We start from the raw sequence: 21,855 nt of genomic DNA on the forward strand, positions 1-21,855 counted from the left end.
TTTCAGAACATTTTCAGGGTTGAAGCTGTTGTTTGACAAATTACCAAATGCTCAGTAAAGTTGAGTTTGGCAAACAGTTTATTACTTCAAATCAAAAAGCTAATTCAAGATAGACATGCCCTTTGAAGATCAACCACCATTCTGGATGTCTGGCCAATTGAAACAAACTTGGCTACACATTTTCTGACCAAATTTCTAATTGACAGACAGAGAAGCAACCCACTACCATCAGATATGCTATTACTTCTGAAAATCTGCAAAGAATCTTGTAAACTTATACATTTTGCCATAGTCAAGACAGTACACATCACAGTTATACCAGTTCTGGGGCACGGGTTATGATAAGTAAAACAAGCATTCTGAGAGTACTGCTAAAGCAATACATGTCTCCTACTGGACTCAACAAATGTTTGTATCCATCTCCTAAATTCAACTCTGTAAAAAATGGGTAATTAATTCACCATGAAAGTCACACTTGATCTGTAACAGTACATAATAAAGCTATATACACACACTATCAGCTAAATATCTTTAGGCATTGTAATAAAAAAGTCTGGATATAGAGATTATTATACAAGCTTGTGAGTCATACTGATTTTATGAAACGAGTGTCAGGATTCTTGTATTGCCCGAGCGAGAGCGAGGCTAATATATGAATCCTGACATGAGTTTTGTAAAATAAGTACAATTCACACGCAAGTGTAATAATTTCTTTATTATCCACATTTAAAAAAATATTATTTTCATGAATAACAAGCTAGAACCATGTCAAAACATTTCGAACGACGGAACGACGTCAATGACGTTTATAATGAAGTTATGACGTCGCTTCACAAAATTACGTCATTCGTTGTGCCATTCGTTGTGCCATTCGTTGTGCCATTTGTTGTACACATGGGTCATACTGGTTATATTTCCCTGAATAAACTTAACTATATGGATAATAAAACTATATATGGGACAGACACACAGACAGACAAATAGAAGGACGGAGATGACACCGTTAGGCCCTTTTGACTTTACAAATATAATTATCTGCTATGGCCTTTCAGTGTAAGTGATTTTGAGAATATAAGCGTACGAGGGGTGGGGGGCACACTAGTGTTGGAGCAAATCCTTAAATTCGGGCAAAAAAGATAAAAGATATTTGGGCAAAATGTGCTAAACCGAGACCTTTTTACCATGCATTTCCATCATTCTACCTGCAAAATTAGTTGTAATCCATGTACAAATGTGTAGTGATTCATTTGCAACCATATATAGCTGTTTGGTAGTAATGCTAATATGAATAAATGTTGCTACCCAGATTCGGGCATTTTTGTTTAGTTCGGACAAAAACCAGTCTGCCTCCCCAACCCCTATAAAGATGAGAGCCCGTTCCACTATGCTTGAGAATGCTGGATACAGAATACTCTCACATTTAACTGACCTTGAGAATGCTGAATATATTACATTCTCACCTTTATATGACCTTGAGAATGCTGGATATATTACATTCTCACCTTTATATGACCTTGAGAATGCTGTATATATTACATTCTCACCTTTATATGACCTTGAGAATGCTGGATATATTACACACTCACCTTTATATGACCTTGAGAATGCTGGATATATTACATTCTCACCTTTATATGACCTTGAGAATGCTGGATATATTACATTCTCACCTTTATATGACCTTGAGAATGCTGGATATATTACATTCTCATCTTTATATGACCTTGAGAATGCTGGATATATTACATTCTCACCTTTATATGATCTTGAGACTGCTGTGATGATTTAAAGCACACTTGACATTCAGTTTCACCAGTTTCCTGGGAGTATACGCTGCATTCCGAGTTGTGGCGCTCTGAATGAACGTCAGCTACAACTGAAAGCGAAAACAAATTCACTAATAAATATATTTATTTTTGTGCAAAACTTATCACATGGAGGAAAGTTTGTTTTGTTTAAATACACCACTAGAGCACATTGACTTATTAATTATCCGTTATTGGATGTCAAACATTTGGTAATTTTGACATATAGTCTTAGAGAAGAGACCCGCCACATTCTGAATCATAGTGGGGGAAACCTGCTACATTTTTCCATTAGTAGCAAAGGATCTTTTATAGGCACCATCCCACAGACAGGATAGCACATACCACAGCCTTTGATATACCAGTCGTGGTGCACTGGCTGTAATGATCACTTGGAAGAAGGCCATGTATTAATTAATGCCTTGTGTGTCTGCTACAATAATTTCTAAATGCATTACAAAATTATTAAATATGATCTGTACGTTTAAATCCATTTTATGTATACATCATATACTAAACGTTCAAAACTTTATCCGAAAACAAGGACACCTTGCATGTCATATCATTATAATGTTTTCAGTACATATATGGTAGTACATTATACGGCAAATCCAAAAAAATTAAATGATGTCAACTATTCGAGACAATAATATAAATTATGTCACTATTCAAGAGAGTAAATGCTTGGTCCTTTGTCTTTTTAGTCAAAATTCTATTTTAATACAGGATTTTCAATAATTTGTATAAAATTGAAATTCCCTTTATTGGAAATGAAAACATACGTAATGCAAACTCCTGATATGTATCTATAACTTTGAAAAACAAATTGGTCTGTTTTTAACTTTACTTCATTATAAAATTAATTAAATTAAATAAAGCTTTACTTTGTGCCGTGTTTTTCGTGTGTTTATTTTCATTAAAATAAAAAAGTAAATGAAAAATGAAACTCCACCTTCCCATCTCACAATGCAACCAAAAGCCATGATATGGTTTCTTGTGGTTTTTTGTTCTTTTAATCTTGTCTATAAAATTATTTAAACTATGATATACATTGAAATATAGTTTAAAATATTAAATACACATTTTACTTCTATTATTTCCCCCAAAGTCTTGTCTTATGTTAGACAGTATTTAAACTATGATACATATTGAAATAAGAGTTTAAAATATTAAACAATAAACAATTTACCTTTATTATCCACCCAAATGTCTTGTCTTGCCTTAAATTACTTACCAGTAAACTATGACACACATTAAATTAAAATGTTAAATATTAAACACTAAACATTAACCTCTATTAAATTTTACAATATGCTAGCTGCCTGAAATTACCACAACAAATGGGAAAATTCCACAACACATTAATCAACAAGATCTCTTTTACACCATTGTTAGATACACAGAATCTGTCATCAATCTAGATGAAAGTAAACAGACTAAATCCCCTGACTGTTGAACGGATGGGAGAATGTGATGGGAGAATGCGTCACACAACAGTTGTGACATGTGTTGTTATTGATTACTAGTGAAGATTGTTTTGTTCGATAACATATATGTCATATATCTATAAGAAACAACTAAACGAGCATTGTCACACGACACAAGTCAATATATATATACAGGGCTTCTAGAATTTTTATAAAAAAAATTATGGGATCAGTGATTTTAAAATTTTACTAGCCACAATTAAAAATTCACTAGCCCTAAGTTAATACAATTTTACTAAATAATAGTTACCCAAGAGAGAGATAGAGCTTAAAAACACAAACACTGTGGGGTTGGCATGGAGGCAGGACATTCATATTTACAAAATAGACTTAACTGCCACATTTGACTCTTTTTCTTTCACTAGCCATTGGGCATGGCAATAGTAGTTATTTACTAACCCAACATTAAATATCACTAGCCATGGGAGTGGGACTACCATCATCTAGAAGCCCCGTCAGGCATGGCAATAGCAGTTATTTACTAGCCCGACATTAAATATCACTAGCTATGGGAGTGGGGCTACCATCATCTAGAAGCCCTGTCAGGCATGGCAATAGTAGTTATTTACTAACCCAACATTAAATATCACTAGCCATGGGAGTGGGGCTACCATCATCTAGAAGCCCTGTCAGGCATGGCAATAGTAGTTATTTACTAGCCCGACATTAAATATCACTAGCCATGGGAGTGGGGCTACCATAATCTAAAAGCCCCGTCAAGCATGGCAATAGTAGTTATTTACTAGCCCGACATTAAATATCACTAGCCATGGGAGTGGGGCTACCATCATCTAGAAGCCCTGTCAGGCATGGCAATAGCAGTTATTTACTAGCCCGACATTAAATATCACTAGCCATGGGAGTGGGGCTACCATAATCTAGAAGCCCTGCATGAAATATAATAGTGTGAAATCTATATATGAAATATAAGAGCACCTGTACCCTCCCTCCACTGTTAATCTTGAAGATCTATTCCTATGCACATACACATACACCTGTTATAAACACTTGTCTAAGGGATATCATGCAGCTGTTCTAAAAAGAAAAGGAATACTGGATTTCACGAAACCTCAGCACATTTTAAACTACAGCTACAATGTATTTGATGTCTAATATATGCCTACTCCTACCACAAAAATATCAAGGGATCTTTTAAATGCATATTCGTATAGACAGAACAGCACATACCATACCATACCATACCATACCATACCATACCATACCACTGATGTACTAGTCTCCCCTCCATTACTTCTCTCTCCCTCCCTCCCTCTCTCCCTCTCTCTCTCTCTGTCTCTGTGTGTCTGTGTCTCTCTCTCTCTCTCTCTCTGCCTCTTCCTATCTCGCTCTCTCTCTCTCTCTGTCTTTCTTTCTCTATTTCTCCGTCTCTCTCTGTCTCTGTCTCTCCCTCCCTCCCTCCCTCCCTCCCTCTCTCTCTCTCTCTTCTCTCTCTCTCTCTCTCTCTCTCTCTCTCTCTCACAGTATCTCTCTCTCTCTCACAGTATCTATCTCTCTCTCTCTCTCTCTCTCACAGTAACATAATCATAAGTAAAACCCATATTACAATCAGTGGCATAGGAAGGTGCCAAAAAGTGGGGGGAGGCCACACTTTTATATTTACACACTTTTACACTATTATAAAGCAAATATAAAGCAAAATATCTGAAAATGTAATTATGTGCCATTCATTCTCCCCCTCTCTCTCTCTCTGCCCCCACCCCCCCCCCCTCTCAACCAAGTAACCATTAACACATTCACTCTGTATCTCTCTCCCCCTTCCTCTCCCCTATCTCTCTCTCTCTCTCTCTCTCTCTGTCTCTCTCTCTCTCTCTGTGTCTCTCTCTGTCTCTCTCTCTCTGTCTGTCTCTCCCCCTAAGTGCTGAAATAACTATAAGGTAGACACCAAATACTCATAGCTTAAAATTGATGAAGTGTCACTGAACTAATATTCCTTATGTGGCTGTTTATCATTGGTCTGACTGAATTCATATTACTACAGCATTGTCCTTTGGCCATTAACTGGCTATCCATTGTTAAGAGCCATTAACGCACCAACAATTAATAGCAGCCATTAACCCATATGTAGCCATTTAAGTACGGTGACAGGTAATCATTAATTACACACAATAACCAACACTGGTTATTATGTAGTGGAGAATGTACAAGGAAGTGCGTATTCACTAAAAGTAATGTGGCTTGCTGGCGTTAAATGTGATACATGTGCTAAACATGTAATCTACGATTTCCCATTTAGGGTTTGGTAATCTTCATTGTACTCCATCGGAATACATTACTGTCACTAGTATTAGGTTTATAACTGGCATGGCGGAAGCAAGTAGACATTGAGGGGGCTGACTGAGATTGGAAGGGCTGACTGAGATTGGAAGGGCTGATTGAGATCGAGGGTAAAAAGCAGTTTCTAGAGGGTTCTGAGGGGGGATATGCTGCCCCATAAACTTTTGAAAACTAGATATCCTGAAATGCAATTTCTTGCATTCTACAAATAAAATTCATCTCTGCCTTAAGATTTACTACCAAAAATATTTTTTATTTGAAATTATTGGAGGGGCTAGAGCCTCCCCACCCCCCCCCCCCACCCCCACCCCCCAGCCTGCTCTGCTCTTCTGTGCCTGTATAAGGCTTATATTGTATCCTCATTTGATGATGCAGATGTATGGCCAAACACATCATGTGATGTCGAGTAACAGTAATATTAATCACTATGCTATATTCTAGATTACTATTTATTATATTGAAACACAGCACATGTTGAATGATTGATTTATTAATCACTATGCTATATTACTAATAACTACTACTAAGAACTACATTTTAGCACAGCATATCATAATCAATGGCAAAACTATCAATCTATATGCTATATTCTATATTACTAACTTCATTTTAGTACAGGACTTGATACTGAATGGCTAAACTATTAATCTCTATGCTCTATTCTATATTACTAACTACAACTACGTTTTAGCACAGGACTTGATATTGAATGGCAAAACTATTAATCTCTATGTTATATTCTATATTACTATGTTTTAGCACGGCACTTGATAATGAATGACAAAACCATTAATCCCTATATGCTATATTCTATATTACTAACTACGTTTTAGCACGGCACTTGATAATGAATGACAAAACCATTAATCCCTATATGCTATATTCTATATTACTAACTACGTTTTAGCACAGCACTTGATAATTAATTACAAAACCATTAACCTCTATGCTATATTCTATATCACTAACTATGTTTTAACAGCACTTGATATTGAATGGCAGAAATATTAATCCCTATGCTATATTCTACATTAGTAGTTATGTTTATCATAGTGTAACACACCCACAATCTGTTTTCCTTTTATTTGTAACTTTCCATCAAGGTAGTGAATGTTCGACCTGGAGTGTGGAGCTGAAATTGGTGGTATAAATATATTTTAATGTAGAATGCTACCATTGTGAACATACAGTTTATCTGTTGAATCTGTTACCATATCAAGACTTTTAGACAGCACAAAAAAAAAGAAGTTTTGTTTTTTTGACGACACCACTAGAGCACATTGATTTATTAATCATTAGCTACTGGATGTCAAACATTTGGTAATGTTGCATACAGTCTTAGAGAGGAAACCCGCTACATTTTTCCATTAGTAGCAAGGGATCTTTCATATGCACCATCCCACAGGCAGGAAAGCATATACCACAGCCTTTGATCTACCAGTCGTGGTGCACTGGCTGGAATGAGAAATAGCCCAATGAGTTCACCGATGGGGATCGATCTCAAACCAACTGCGCATCAATAGAGCGCTTTCCCACTGGGCTACATCCTGCCCTTAGATTGCACCAAAGTGAAGGCGATAAATGTGCCCAAAATACTTATGCTCAAAATTATATTTTTCTGTCCCGGAGCAGACCTCTGGCTATCCAGAGCTCGGTCCCGGAATAGACATGCTTGAAGCCTTAGTGGCATATGAGCATGTTAAATATTATCAATCAATCAAAATTATCATGCCCAATACCACTGAAATATTAAGCTTTAAAATAACTTGAAGTACGGAAATGTTTTATTTAACGATGCACTCAACACATTTTATTTACTGTTAATGGCGTCGGACATATGGTCAAGGACCACACAGATATTGAGAGTGGAAACCAATGGGCTACGTCCCACTCCAATAAGTTGAAATACATTTCTGAGTACGTACAACTTCACCAGTTATTCCATAAAAAACCCACCTTGCTGTGCTCAGAACAGACCCAAAAAACGTCATGTGCTCAGAACAGACCCAAAAAACCTCATGTGCTCAAATTAGACAGATCTAAAGCCTTGCTTCTAGTGTCTACTTTTGAAACAAAATGACATTTTGCCAAAGTGGAATCTATACATTTAAATGCATATTTTATGCATTGGCAGGCATGGATTCATGCGGGGGCCCAAGGGACATGGGCCCCACTATTTTTGGTGAAACAATATATATTACAGAATACACAAAAATGCAAAGTTATCCCATCTACCTGTCAATTAGGAAATTCTATTTTCAAAAGCTACAACGGGTTTTGGGCCCCCTCTATTAAAAAATCCTGGATCTGCGCCTGATTGGTTTATGTTGCAGACTGTCAAATGCCATTCACATTAGTACAGTAGTTTTTTTTTTATTATAATGAAACATCTGATTACTGACAAAAACTGTAGATTGGGTGAACTATTTTGTTGGCATCATTGATTGCAGCAATATAATTAAAATGATACATTTATAAGCACTCTATTTAAATATAATATTTAAACCTAAAATAAACAATTATTCTGAGAATACTGCTAAAGCAAAAGAATAGAATAGATGTTTAACGACACCCCAGCACGAAAAATACATCGGCTATTGGGTGTCAAACTATGGCAACTGCTAAAGCAATACTGGGCCAAACCAGTTTTATGGCTCCTACGGTCAAGGGCCATAACTCTGTCAAAAATGGACAAATTGCCAAGAAAGTCAAACTAGATTGATTATTCTACACGACAAAGCAAAATTCTAAATTTTAACTTAATATCTTGAGGAATCGTGAAAAAGAAGTCCAGAAAACTAGGTGAGACAGACAGTCAGACAGACAGTCACACAGACAGACAGACATAGTCAAACAGATAGTCAAACAGACAGACAGACAGACAGACATAGTCAAACAGATAGTCAAACAGACAGACAGACAGACAGACAGACAGACAGACAGACAGACAGACAGACAGTTAGACAGACAGTCAGACAGACAGACAGATAGAAATAAAACCTATATCCTGTCCAGTTGGGACTGGTAGGGGACTAATAAAATATAATCCTGTCAAACAAAAATGGCTACAGCAAACAAAATTCATATATGTTCTAATAATCTTCTTTCAACATCCTATCAAACAACATTTTTTATTATTAGTTTATTTCCTCATGTTCTCAAGATAAAATATCTCAGTTACCTGACAAATCAGACACAGACGGCTCATTGGACAGTCTATTTGAATCCAAATTTCCAACTTCCTGTAAAGGGAAATAACTGTTGCTGGTGCTTGCCACAGAGTCAAAAATGTCCACACTGTTGCAAGGTACCTGTGAAAACAAGATGAACTGTTGTATGAAAGAAAGAAAAAAATGTTTTATTAGTCCCCTACCGGTACAACCGGAGAGGACTATAGGTTTCATCTTCGTCCTTCTGTCTGTCCATCCGTCCATCCCCCAGAATATGACTAACATGTAGATAGCCAGCACTCATTAGCCGAGGAGGGGGGAGAGGAGAAAATAGCTCAGTGTTAAAGCTCACACCTGATATGAAGTCGGTCTAGGATCGATCCTCGTTGGTACCTCATTAGGCCATTTCTCGTTCCATCCAGTGCACCATGACTGGTATCTCAAAGGCCATGGTATGTGCTATCCTGTCTACGGGATGGTGCATATAAAAGATCCCTTGCTACTAATGGAAAAATGTAGTGGGTTTCCGATATATGACTGTGTCAAAATGACCATATGTTTGACATCTAATAGCCGATGATTCATAAATCAATGTGCTCTAGTGGTGTTGTTAAACAAAACAAACTAAGTTTTCATTAGCCGAGGTTACATACATGGCCATCATCGTGTATATAGCCAATTCTGTGTTAAGTAACAAAGATGGCTGCCTCCATTATGGTTGTATTTATGGAATTCATCTTTATACTCTAGACCAAATATTGAACTAACCATACGTCCCACCCCTCTCCATACTCTAGACCAAATATTGAACTAACCAAACATCCTGTCTCTCTCTCTGTACACTAGACCAAATATTGAACTAACCATATGTCCCTTCCCTCTCCATACTCTTGAACTAACCATATGTCCCTCCCTTCTCCATACTCTAAACCAAATATTGAACTAACGATATGTAATGTTAAATCATAAATAACTGTAGTTTAAGATAGAGTTTAAAATGGGTGGATATGTCGTTAAACACACACATCCTTGTTTTCCTTTGTGTTCAGAACAGTTAAAAAGTGTTTATGGCATTACTTAGTACGACAAAGTATGTTTCACTGAATGACACTTTCACTGTGTATATCTACTAACACTCCCTAGCCCTTATTAGAGGTAACTTGATCTTTAAACGACAAAGATGGCCGATGTTAGTAAAATAAATTTATTAAAAGAATCCTTTTTCAGGAAGTACATGTAAACTGCTGATGCATGAATAATAAAAATAGGATAAGCAATATTATTATATTATTATTATACCACTAGAGCACACTGATTTATTAATCATCAGCTATTGGATGTAAAAGTTTTTGTAAATTTTGACATATAGTCTTAGATAGGAAACCTGCTACATTTTTCCATTAGTAGCAAGGCATCTTTTATATGCACCATCCCACAGACAGGATAGCACATATCACGACCTTTGGTATCCCAGTCATGGTACACTCTAGAGTGAGAAATAGCCCAGAGGGTCCACCGATGGGGATCGATCCTAGACTGACCACACATCAGGCAAATGCTTTACCACTAGGCTCAGTACCCCCCATGCTATAATGTAACTTAGTGTAATTAATAACTAAAATTTTTAGCCAAGTTTTTTATTATAGACTTCTTAATATTTAATAATTAATAATGTTAAAGTAACTCAAATATATTTAGTATTAATGAAAAAAAAGAAAAAAAGATATATACCAAAGTTTTTTGTCATATTCATAATCTAACATACATGTATGTGTAATATAATAGAAGTCAATTATATATTAAACAGTTATCATATTAATAATCTAACATACGTGTAATGTAATAAAAGTCAATTATATATTAAACAGTTATCATATTAATAATCTAACATACGTGTAATGTAATAAAAGTCAATTATATATTAAACAGTTGTCATATTAATAATCTAACATATGTGTAATGTAATAAAAGTTAATTATATATTAAATAATTAAATAAGAGTACAGTACCAGAACACCTCTGCTAACCTACAATTCAATGACAACCTCGACTACACACAGATCATGTTTACAAGCCTGCATACATTAATAGAAAGGGTTCAGGTGCTAAAGGGAGTGTCATTCATATGACACAAACTCTCTAAAGGCCTTACAGCCCGAGTATAAATGGCTTATGTCGGTGTAAGGGATTGGGTAATACAAGTGTATAATAATATGCAGATATTATACATCGTTGTATAAAATAACAGAAGCAATCCGTGTTACTTCATACTTGGTACTTGATAGCCCTAAGAAAAGAAAAGTGATATTTATTTTATGACACCTCGACACATTTTAAACTACAGCTTTCATGTGTTTATCATTTAGTATATTATGGTTATTGTAATACTTGGCTGAAAAAGAGAAAGACAACAGACATTTGCTGCTCTCACATGAACATGTATATTATTCCTATCAAAACGGGACATGACATAGCCCAGTGTTAAAGTGATCGCTTGATGAGAAGTCGATCTGGGATCGATCCCTATCGGTGGACCCATTGGGCTATTTCTCGCTCCAGCCAGTGCACTATGACTGGTATATCAAAGGCTGTGGTATGTGCTATCCTGTATGTGGGATGGTGCATATATAAAAGACCCCATGCTGCTAATCGAAAAGAGTAGCCCATGAAGTGGTGACAGTAGGTTTCCTCGCTCTATATCTGTGTGGTCCTTAACCATATGTCTGAGCACATTGATTAATAAATCATCGGCTATTGGATGTCAAACATTTGGTAATTGTGACTCGTAGTCATCAGAGGGAACCTGGTACATTTTTTCTAATGCAGCAAGGGATCTTTTATATGAACTTTCCCACAGACAGGAAAACACATACCACGGCCTACATCCAGTTGTGGTGCACTGGTAAACGAGAAAAAACCCAATCAGCTTAATGGATCTACCGAGTTGGATCGATCCTGCGACACAAGCACCTCAAGCGAGCACTCAACCGACTGAGCTAAATCCTGTCCCCTTGCCACAGTTTAGATCCTCCCTGCTAAAATTCATACACACTTGCCTGTGAAGTCTTAGAAAAAACTTGTGATAAGTCTGTCAAATCTACTGAGCAAGATAATACAACATTAGTTTACACACCATGAGTATTTACATGGAGGGTTAGAAATTGTTTCATTTTTGGCAGATCTGTTTTGAACAAAAAGAAGAAGCCATAAATGTTATTAGTTTGTTGCAAAAATGAAACACTTTAAAAAAAATCATGATAATGCCCGTGGTTTATGATATGGCAGTACTTAAACTGACCTGCAGTGGTGTGGAGAATTTGGAGGTGTCAAGGGTTATCTCCCCTCTGATGAGGGCTGCACTAGCCTCCTGGTGGCACTTCTCGGCAAGTTCCGCAGCAGTGAAGCCGTTGTTGTCAATTAGGTAAGGATCACAGCCATTTTCTAGGAGGACCTGAATACACTAAAATAAAATTAAATAAATAAATAAATAAATAAATAAATAGATAGATAGATACAATGTAGATAGATAGATAAATAGACACACAAATAAACTAACTAAAATAAACAGATAGTTAATAAATCAATAAGTAGATACATAAATAGATAGACAAATAAATAAATAAATAGACAAACACACAGACATAAAAAAAAAATGTTTTATAAAAAATATAAACAAAATGATGTATCATGGATGCATCTATAGACAGACAGACAGACAGACAGACAAACACCTGGTCTGTCAAAGCATATTATGCTTGGTTCAGACTGCCAACTGCTTGCAGAAAGTTGGCCAACATTCTGCTGTCTCACGTTCTTCGACAGTCCAGCTGCTAGCCTGAGCACTCTCTAACAAATCAATTTTCATCTTGTACGACTTTTACGACAGCCGATTAAAAAAATAAACCGGCCTGACATCTGTTGTTAGTCTGAGTGCAGTGACGGTCGATGAAGTCGTGACAGCAGGAAGTTGGCCAACTTTCTGCAAGCAGTTGGCAGCCAGAGCCCAGCATTAAATTGTGATGATGACCACGGTGTTTGCTGACAATGACATTATGCAATATTAAGTTTTTAATGCACATTTACCATTTTCATTAATTAACTGAGCTATCTTTTAGTATTCCCTGAATATTTAAGCAAAAAGAAAAAGAAGAAGTTTCTTTTGTTTTAACGACACCACTAGAGCACATTGATTTATTAATCATCAGCTATTGGATATCAAACATTTGGTCATTTTGATATACAGTCTTAGAAAGGAAACCTGCTACATTTTTCCATTAATAGCAAGGGATCTTTTATATGCACCATCCCACAGACAGGACAGCACATACCATGGACCTTTGATATACTAATTGTGGTGCATTGGCTGGAACGAGAAATAGCCCAATGGGCTCACCGACGGGGATCGATCCCAAACCGACAACGCATCAAGAGATTGCTTTACCACTAAACTGTCAGTGTCAAACTGAAAATTTTCACAAACATCGTTAAATACAGTTATTTTTCTATAACATTTAATTATATTATCAGTAATTGACATACACAAGTCCACAAATGACTTCCTGGAAACCTCCAGAGCCTAGCACATAGCAGTTAGTAAAAATCATTAATAATGTATGCAATAAAAATTACTGGAAAGCTTGTTGTTTATATTACCATGGCAATAACATACACAAACATATGTAAACCACAGGTAATTGATCAAGTTCAGGAAACAATATCATATATACATTTTGTACACATTGTTGTTTGCAGTGTATTACAATGTATTACAAATTGTAATACAAGATGTACTAATATACATAAAGAATTGGTCAGGAGTGTTATCAACAGAGTTAATGCTAATTGGTATTTGTCGAGGCTTTTCCGAAGTTGATATTTTATATATTAAAAAACTTAAGTAGCGAATTCTAGTTATCCTATAATGCTTATAAAATAACATTTCAATTTGATATTTATTAAATCAATTTTAAAGTCACCTCTATCTGTAATATGATGTGATCATGATTGGCAAAAATGTACTTTGATGACTCGCACTTGGAATTAAATCATATCAAAATGTTATGCTCAGGTATCCAGGTCTTGTAAACAAATGACCCATTGACAAATTTGTTTTTATATAAACTAGGTTAATAACAGAAAAATATCAAATGGGTTTATGACGAGGATATTATGGATAAATTGAAGGATAAATAGAGGTCATTACCAGAGTATTTTTCAGCATCATCAATATCATATATTAGGAATAAAAATTGTATTATGCGAGCATCTGGCGAGCTTAACACATTATTTATATTCCTAATACATGTATATGATACTGATGATACCGAAACGCATGAGGGTATTAATCTCTTTATCATATAATCTCAACCTTATAATATAACATGTTTTTGTAAACTGTACATGCAACTTTAATTCCAGTCCGCCATTACTAGATATTCAAATGATGTAAGAATATGTGATGCAATGTCTTTTTCAGTGGATTTGAATATCCTTACATAAAAATAAACTAGTGCTTAACATTTTTTTTTCCTTCTGAATACTGGATAGCTTTTGAAATGTGTTTGAATGCATGTTATGCTAAATCTTTTAAAAGTACCAATACCCCACCCCACTGGAATAAAATAAACTATTGCATTTATTTCTTTAATAGTTAGCCATAGGAATTCATTGATGTCAACCAGCCATTGTTTATATTGGTATGTACATATATATAGTACATTTTTTAACCAGCTGTAATTTCTAAAACACCGGCGTCTGTCATCAAATGCATATTTACATGCAAGTGTTATTACATCCATCCTGACAAACAGCTGTCATTTATCCCAGAAAGATACATCATACATAGAAATGATGTGCTGGTGTGAGGAATAATTTTTTTTTTTTCTCTCTAATATATATAAAACTGAAATAGCTGTATTGGAAATGTCATGTGCAATGTCACCTCCTGATATCTGACTACAACTTGGCAAGGGTGGGACGTAGCCCAGTGGTAAAGCGCTTGCCTGATGTATGGTCAGTTTAGGATCGATCCCCTTGGGGAGCCCATTGGGCTGTTTATTGTTCCAGCCAGTGCACCAGGACTGGTATATCTAAGTCTGTGGTATGTGCTATCCTGTCTATGGGATGGTGCATATAAAACATCCCTTGCCATTAATAGAAACGTGTAGGGGGTTTCCTCTCTAAGACTGTATTAAGTCAAAATGACCAAATGTTTGACATACAGTAGACAATGATTCATAAATGGATTACAGAGTCAGTACTCAGTGGTGTCGTTAAACTAAACAAACTTTAACAACCACTTGTCCAAACATTTTTGGCTGGTTTTAACTTTATTATATCCATTGGGCTATTTCTCGTTTCAGCCAATGCTCCACAACTGGTGTAACAAAGGCCGTGGTATGTACTATCCTGTCTGTGGGATGGTGCATATAAAAAAATCCCTTGCTGCTAATCGAAAAGAGTAGCCCATGAAGCGGGTATCCTGCCTCACTATCTGTGTGGTCCTTAACCATATGTCCGACGCCATATAACCGTAAATAAAATGTGTTGAGTGCGTCGTTAAATAAAAAAAATGTCCGTAACTTTATTATATATCAAGTCAAAATGACCAAATGTTGGACATACAGTAGCCGATGATTCATAAATGATTACCGAGTAATGTGGTGTCGTTAAACGAAACAAACTTTAACAATTTGTCAAGACTTTTTTAAACGAAACAAACTAACAACTTGTCAAAAGACTTTTTTAAACGAAACAAACTTTAACAACTTGTCAAAATACTTTTTTTGGCTGCTTTTAACTGTATTATATATTTAACCATTAATGCTATCTTGCTATCATTTAAAGCATTATTTTTATAATTTTGCTGTTTAGAAAAGATCATCCACGTAAAATGTTTTTTCACAACCACAGGCTATTCTTTAATATTCTTTCAATATAATTACTAATCTAGATGACATAAAAATAAATCATTCTCCATTTTAACAAGGAAAGAAATGTTTGATTTAACGACGCACTCAACACATCCCACCTACGGTTATATGGCATCAGACATATGGTTAAGGACCACACAGATTTTGAGAGGAAACCCGCTGTCGCCACTACATGGGCCACTCTTCCGATCAGCAGCAAGGGACCCTTCACCTGCGCCTCCCACAGGCAGGACAGCACAAAACATGGCCTTTGTTGGATCAGTTATGGATCACTGGTCGGTGCAAGTGGTTTACACCTACCCACTGAGTCTTGCGGAGCACTCACTCAGGGTTTGGAGTCGGTATCTGGATTAAAAATCCCATGCCTCGACTGGGATCCGAACCCAGTACCTACCAGCCTGTAGACCGATGGCCTAACCACGACGCCACTGAGGCCGGTGAATAAAGAAAAGGAAGCTTGTTTTGGAAATAACAAAACTGTTCCATTCTGCTCTCGCCTGAGGTGCTTGTATTGCAGGATCAAATCACCTTGGTGGATCCATTCAACCGAGCAGGATTTTTTTCTCTCATTCCAACCAGTGCACCACAACTGGTCATTGTGTTTTCCTGTCTGTGTTAAAGTGTATATAAAAGATCCCTTGCTGCTAATGGGAAAAATGTAGTGGGTTTCCTTTGATGACTATGAGTCTGAATTACCAAATGTTTAACATAAATTTTAATAGTCGGTGCTTAATTAATCAATGTGCTCTAGTGGTGTTGTTAAACAAAACATACAGACTTTAATGCATATACTTAGATTATAATTTTTACTATTTGTATACCATGTGTGTTAATAAAAACATTTGTTTTTTTACCTGAAATAATTCCCTTAGTTTTATTTTAATCCATTACACAAATAAGTCCCTTTTGTGATATTTCCCTCTTCTTACTGAAGTTATTATGCTATCTATTTTCACCTTATCATCCATTCAACAACACACACACACACACACTCAACAGTCATATATATAATTTATTTACTCTTACACCTACAGTCCATCTCACAGTGAACACCTTTTTTCATACTATGAAATTCACTACAAATTATTTATTTCTGAACTGAATGATTTGTAAATTGCACACAAAAATAGTATTTTTGTGTTATTTCGAAAACACTTTCACTTTTCTTCTTATATCAAACCAAACTGAAATTATTTACAAAAAACATTTTAATAAAATGATGGTGTGGACTATAATATCACTATGACATATATTTATTACCACACCATATACCTACATTGTACTTGAGATGTTTGAAATTTTCTGTTGCCAGGCCAGTAATGGGACAGCTAGTGTGAATGTTATTTAAACTATACCACGTGGCAAAACACTTGCTGACTTGAAATCCAATAATCCTTTGAAAATGACAGTTGATCCAATAACGGTGTGTTTAATGTGACAACATCATCTTGTAGTGATCATACCGGTTATTGAGGCCACAATGTTTTAACAGTTGTTTGATCGCCTCTGCAATCAATATAGTCATGTTGTCGCAGTCACACATACACGATTCCAGAATTAACCGAACATTCCCACAGGTGTAAATAAAATTATCTTACAATTTACAGCTGTTACCTTTTTTTCTTCTCAAAACATTTTACAATCCCACTGCTAACTTACAGGTCGCCTTTACTAATACACCTGTCTGCAATATTTTTTTTATATACCATACATGGATGAACTTAAAAAGAAGAAATGTTTTATTTAATGAAAAAAGAAGAAGAAGTTTTTGTTTAATGACACCACTAGAGCACATTGATGTATTAATCATCGGCTATTGGATGCCAAACATTTGGTAATTTTGACATTTGGACTTAAAACTGGAAACCCGTTACATTAATTTTCCATTAGTAGCAAGGGATCTTTTATATGCATCATCCTACAGACAGGATAGCACATTCTTTGGCCATTGATATACTAGTCGTGGTGCACTGGCTGGAATGAGAAATAGCCCAATGCGCCCAACGACAGGGATCGATCCCAGACCAACCGTGCATCAAGCAAGCGCTTTACCACTGGGCTACGATCCGCCCCTTGTGTTTAATGAGACAACATCATCTTGTAGTGATCATACCAGTTATTGAGGCCACAATGTTTCAACAGTTGTTTGATCGCCTCTGCAATCAATATAGTCATGTTGTCACAGTCACGCATACACGACTCTAGAATTAACTGAACATTCCCACAGGTGTAAATAAAATTATATCTTACAACAGCTGATACCTTTTTTTATTTTCAAAACATTTTACAATCCCATTGTCAACTAATGCTAGGCTTAGACTACCAACTACCAGCAGAAAGTTGGCCAACTTTCAACTGTCATGAAGAAGGAAATGTTTTATTTAACGACGCACTCAACATATTTTATTTATGGATATGGATAAAACAGATATTGAGAGAGGAAACCCGCTGTCGCCACTTTATGGGCTACGATTTTGCAGCAGAGGAGATGACTCAGGTTGTATAGCACTGTTATTATGCTAGTACAGTAAGTTGAATAAGACTAATAACGTGATATCCTACTGCACATATACACCTACATGTACATGGTTTTTTTAGTACACCATATTTGGAGTTAGCACATGTATCTACAATTTAATAACTTTACTTGTTTGTTTGGGAAAAACCAGTGTCAGAATGACAATATGTTTGACGTCCAAAAGCCGATGATAAATTTAAAAATCAATGTGCTCTTGTGGCATCGTTAAATAAAACAAACTTAACTTTTTTTGTTTGTTTTGGGTTTTTTTAACTTATATCTCATTAAGGTTCAAATATATGACATTCCGGGCACACATCTCAGTTATCCAGGCTGTCTGTCCATGCAGTACAATTTATAACGATTATTCTTGTTAGTGGGTTTTGGGGTTTTTTCACACTCAACACATTTTATTTACGGTTATATGGCATCAGACATATGGTTAAGGACCACATAGATATATAGAGACGACACCCGCTGTCACCACTTCATGGGCTACTCTTTTTGATTAGCAGCAAGGGATCTTTTATATGCACAGACAGGGTAGTACATACTACGGCCTTTGATATACCAGTCATGGTGCACTGGCTGGAACGAGAAATAGCCTAATGGGCCCACCGATGGGGATCGATCTCACACTGATTGCGCATTGAGTGAGCGCTGTACAACTGGGCTACGCCTTGCACCTCTTGTTAGTGAGAGAAGTCGGTGAAGTGGCCTACACCTCCTCAAGAGGGGCGGGATCTAGCCCAGTCGGTAAATCACTCACCCAGGTTACTTGGATCAAAAGATCAAACCCATTCAGTGAACCTTTTATCTGATTGGGTTTTCCCCCATCCCAACCAGTGCCATCTGACTGATGTATCAAAAACCATGGTATGTGCTGTCCTGTTTGTGTGAAAGTGCATATAAAAGATGCCTTACTGCTAATAGAAAAGTGTAGTGGGTTTTCTCTGAAGACGTTTCAGAATTACCAAATTTTGTTTGATTGATATCCAAAGGTGTTTTTTGTTGTTGTTTTTTGTCGTCAGCTCATTTTGACGATGCCAGGGTTGGGGTGCCCTGATTCATCGCCTCACAGAATATGAATTAGATTATACACGCTAAATACTGGAAGTACATACACTTTGTGGTAGTATCCAATTAATTAATTAACTGGTAATCATATACAATGTATACTACATAAATTAATTAATAAATTAATGTATTCTAATGGTATTGTTAAACAAAACAAAATTGAAATTTTACAATTCCCTGCTGAGCTGTTAAAACACACTTAATGGGAGCCAGTATTGGGATTTGAACCCACTATCTACTGGTGTTATAAGCCTGAGGGCTTAACCCATACACACATTGGTATAACATGACATCGTGTTGTACTACACACATATACACTTGCTTGTACTGTAATGTAATTTTTCACGTAGTCTGTTTTCCACTAAGCTCAATGGGACTAGAAATCACTCATGCATAATGCAGATCAAACAACGTACTAGATGTATTGATTGTGTTTCCGTGTGTGTTCAAACCAACTTAATCATGTTCTTTAGATACGACTTTTATGGGTCATCTCAAAGGGTTTCCTAAAAGTTATTAAATAAATTAAAATATTATTTTAATTTATTTTTGCAGTATGTTTTTTTTACCAGACTGATATAATAATGATCTGTATTCAACCTAATTCTAAAGGTTGTCCCAAAGGTGGATTATTTATTAAAATGTTTTTTATTAGATTCTTTTTTCTTTTTTTTTGTGATTTGATTTTTGACTGGACCAGTGCAATGACCTTGTTTTGACCTGATTTAAAAAAAAAATTGTGTTTCAGTTTTTGATCAGACCAGAGTAATGACCTGCATCATAAACTATCACAATAAACAAATGAATGTTTAACAACTCCTCAGCACACACAAAAAACATCGGCTATTGGATGTCAGACTAAGGTAAATGCGAAAAAGAAGTGATGATCAACATCAATATAAAAATTCAAAAGTTAAATTACACAGTACCAATAATCAACATTTTATTCTGTTCTGTAAATTACATGTATATGAAAACAGTAGCTAAGCAAACATTCATTAAGGTTCCCGTGTCATAATGTTGATCAGCCGTCATATACACACATATATATTACATAAACGAAATACACTGTACTCAGGGCTTCTAGATTATGGTGGGGTGGAACATAGCCCAGTGGTAAGGCACTCGATCGATGTGCGGTCGGTGTGGGATCGATCCCCGTCGGTGGGCCCATTGGGTTATTTCTCGTTCCAGCCAGTACACCACGACTGATATATCAAAGGCCTTGGTATGTATTACCCTGTCTGTAGGATGGTGCATATAAAAGATCCCTTGCTGCTAATTGAAAAGAATAGACCATGAAGTGGCGACAGTGGGTTTCCTCTCTCAATATCTGTGTGGTTCTTAACCATATGTCTGACGCCATATAACCGTAAATAAAATGTGTTGTGTGTGTCATTAAAGAAAACATTTCTTTCTTTTTTCTTTTCTAGATTATGGTAGCCCCACTCCCATGGCTAGTGAATTTCAGTATTGGGCTAGTAAATAACTACTAATGCCATGCCCGACGGCTAGTAAAAAAAAAGGGTGATCAAATGCTGTAAATATGAATATCCTGCCCCCAACCCCCACCCCCAATCTTAGTGTTTTTAATTGCTATCTTCCTCTTTCTGTAACATTTCTGATTATTACTATAAGTAAAATTGTATTAAGTAAAGTACGGCTAGTGAATTTTTAATTGTGGCTAGTAAATTTTTAAAATAACTGATCCCATGGCTAGTGGATTTTGTAAAAATTCTAGAAGCTGTGCTGTACTGTATGAAACAAGTGCATAACGGTGTCACAATATGCCGATGAATCGATTCGTGTACGATACAATACACAATACCCTTGCTTGTGGATCGATTCCTAATTTGACCATGTATCGATTCCTATATTAATTATGTATTCATTTACCAACACGAATTTGTACTGGTATGTACTTATTATTTCCTATTAAAAAAGAGACAGTGGGCGTCGTGGTTAGGCCATCGGTCTACAGGCTGGTAGGTACTGGGTTCGGATCCCAGTCAAGGCATGGGATTTTTAATCCCGATACCGACTCCAAACCCTGAGTGAGTGCTCCGCAAGGCTCAATGGGTAGGTGTAGGTCTTTTTTTTTTGGTATCAAGTTTATTTCTTATTTCTAAATCACTTCATCTAAGCTTCAACGTCTTGTTTTACGGGTAAGACATCGTATCGTGGGCTAGACATGATATGTTATCGAATCGTGAGGTAGGTGTATTGTGACACCCCTACAAGTGCAATGTCCTATATATTATAAAACAAACATATTATTAACATAAATAGATATAAATGAACAGATAGATAGATAACAGCTTCTATTTTTAACTTAACTACAAGTATAGGTATTCCTGCCTGGAGACAAATAGCAAATTCAACTACATTAATTTTGTAGGTGTATAAAATTAAATAGCTACTGGTACGTGTTTAATCATGGGTATATTTTTAATATCCATAATATTTTTATTTAAAAAAAAAAAACAATGGCAAAAAATAAATATATATATATAATTATATATACTGTAGATCCTGAAATAAATGTGATCAAAATATTAATGCGAAAAATGC

General features: G+C 35.9%; 1 protein-coding gene across 2 annotated transcripts in view; it reads right to left on the reverse strand.

Moving 5' to 3' along the window:
- Positions 1-21,855, reverse strand: part of LOC121390654 (espin-like) — a 72,652-nt gene that overhangs the window by 10,208 nt on the left and 40,589 nt on the right. Inside the window, exons 4-7 of one of the 2 annotated variants that reach the window (XM_041522518.1) lie at positions 12,056-12,217; positions 8,769-8,898; positions 6,651-6,719; positions 1,755-1,876 (exon numbers count right to left, since the gene is read on the reverse strand). In XM_041522518.1, coding sequence (XP_041378452.1) covers positions 1,755-1,876; positions 6,651-6,719; positions 8,769-8,898; positions 12,056-12,217 — 483 coding nt within the window. The remainder of the gene's footprint in view (positions 1-1,754; positions 1,877-6,650; positions 6,720-8,768; positions 8,899-12,055; positions 12,218-21,855) is intronic. The other variant, XM_041522519.1, reaches the window with a different exon arrangement.

The sequence above is a fragment of the Gigantopelta aegis genome, chromosome 15, assembly GCF_016097555.1.
Source record: "Gigantopelta aegis isolate Gae_Host chromosome 15, Gae_host_genome, whole genome shotgun sequence".
Classification (NCBI taxonomy): domain Eukaryota; kingdom Metazoa; phylum Mollusca; class Gastropoda; order Neomphalida; family Peltospiridae; genus Gigantopelta; species Gigantopelta aegis.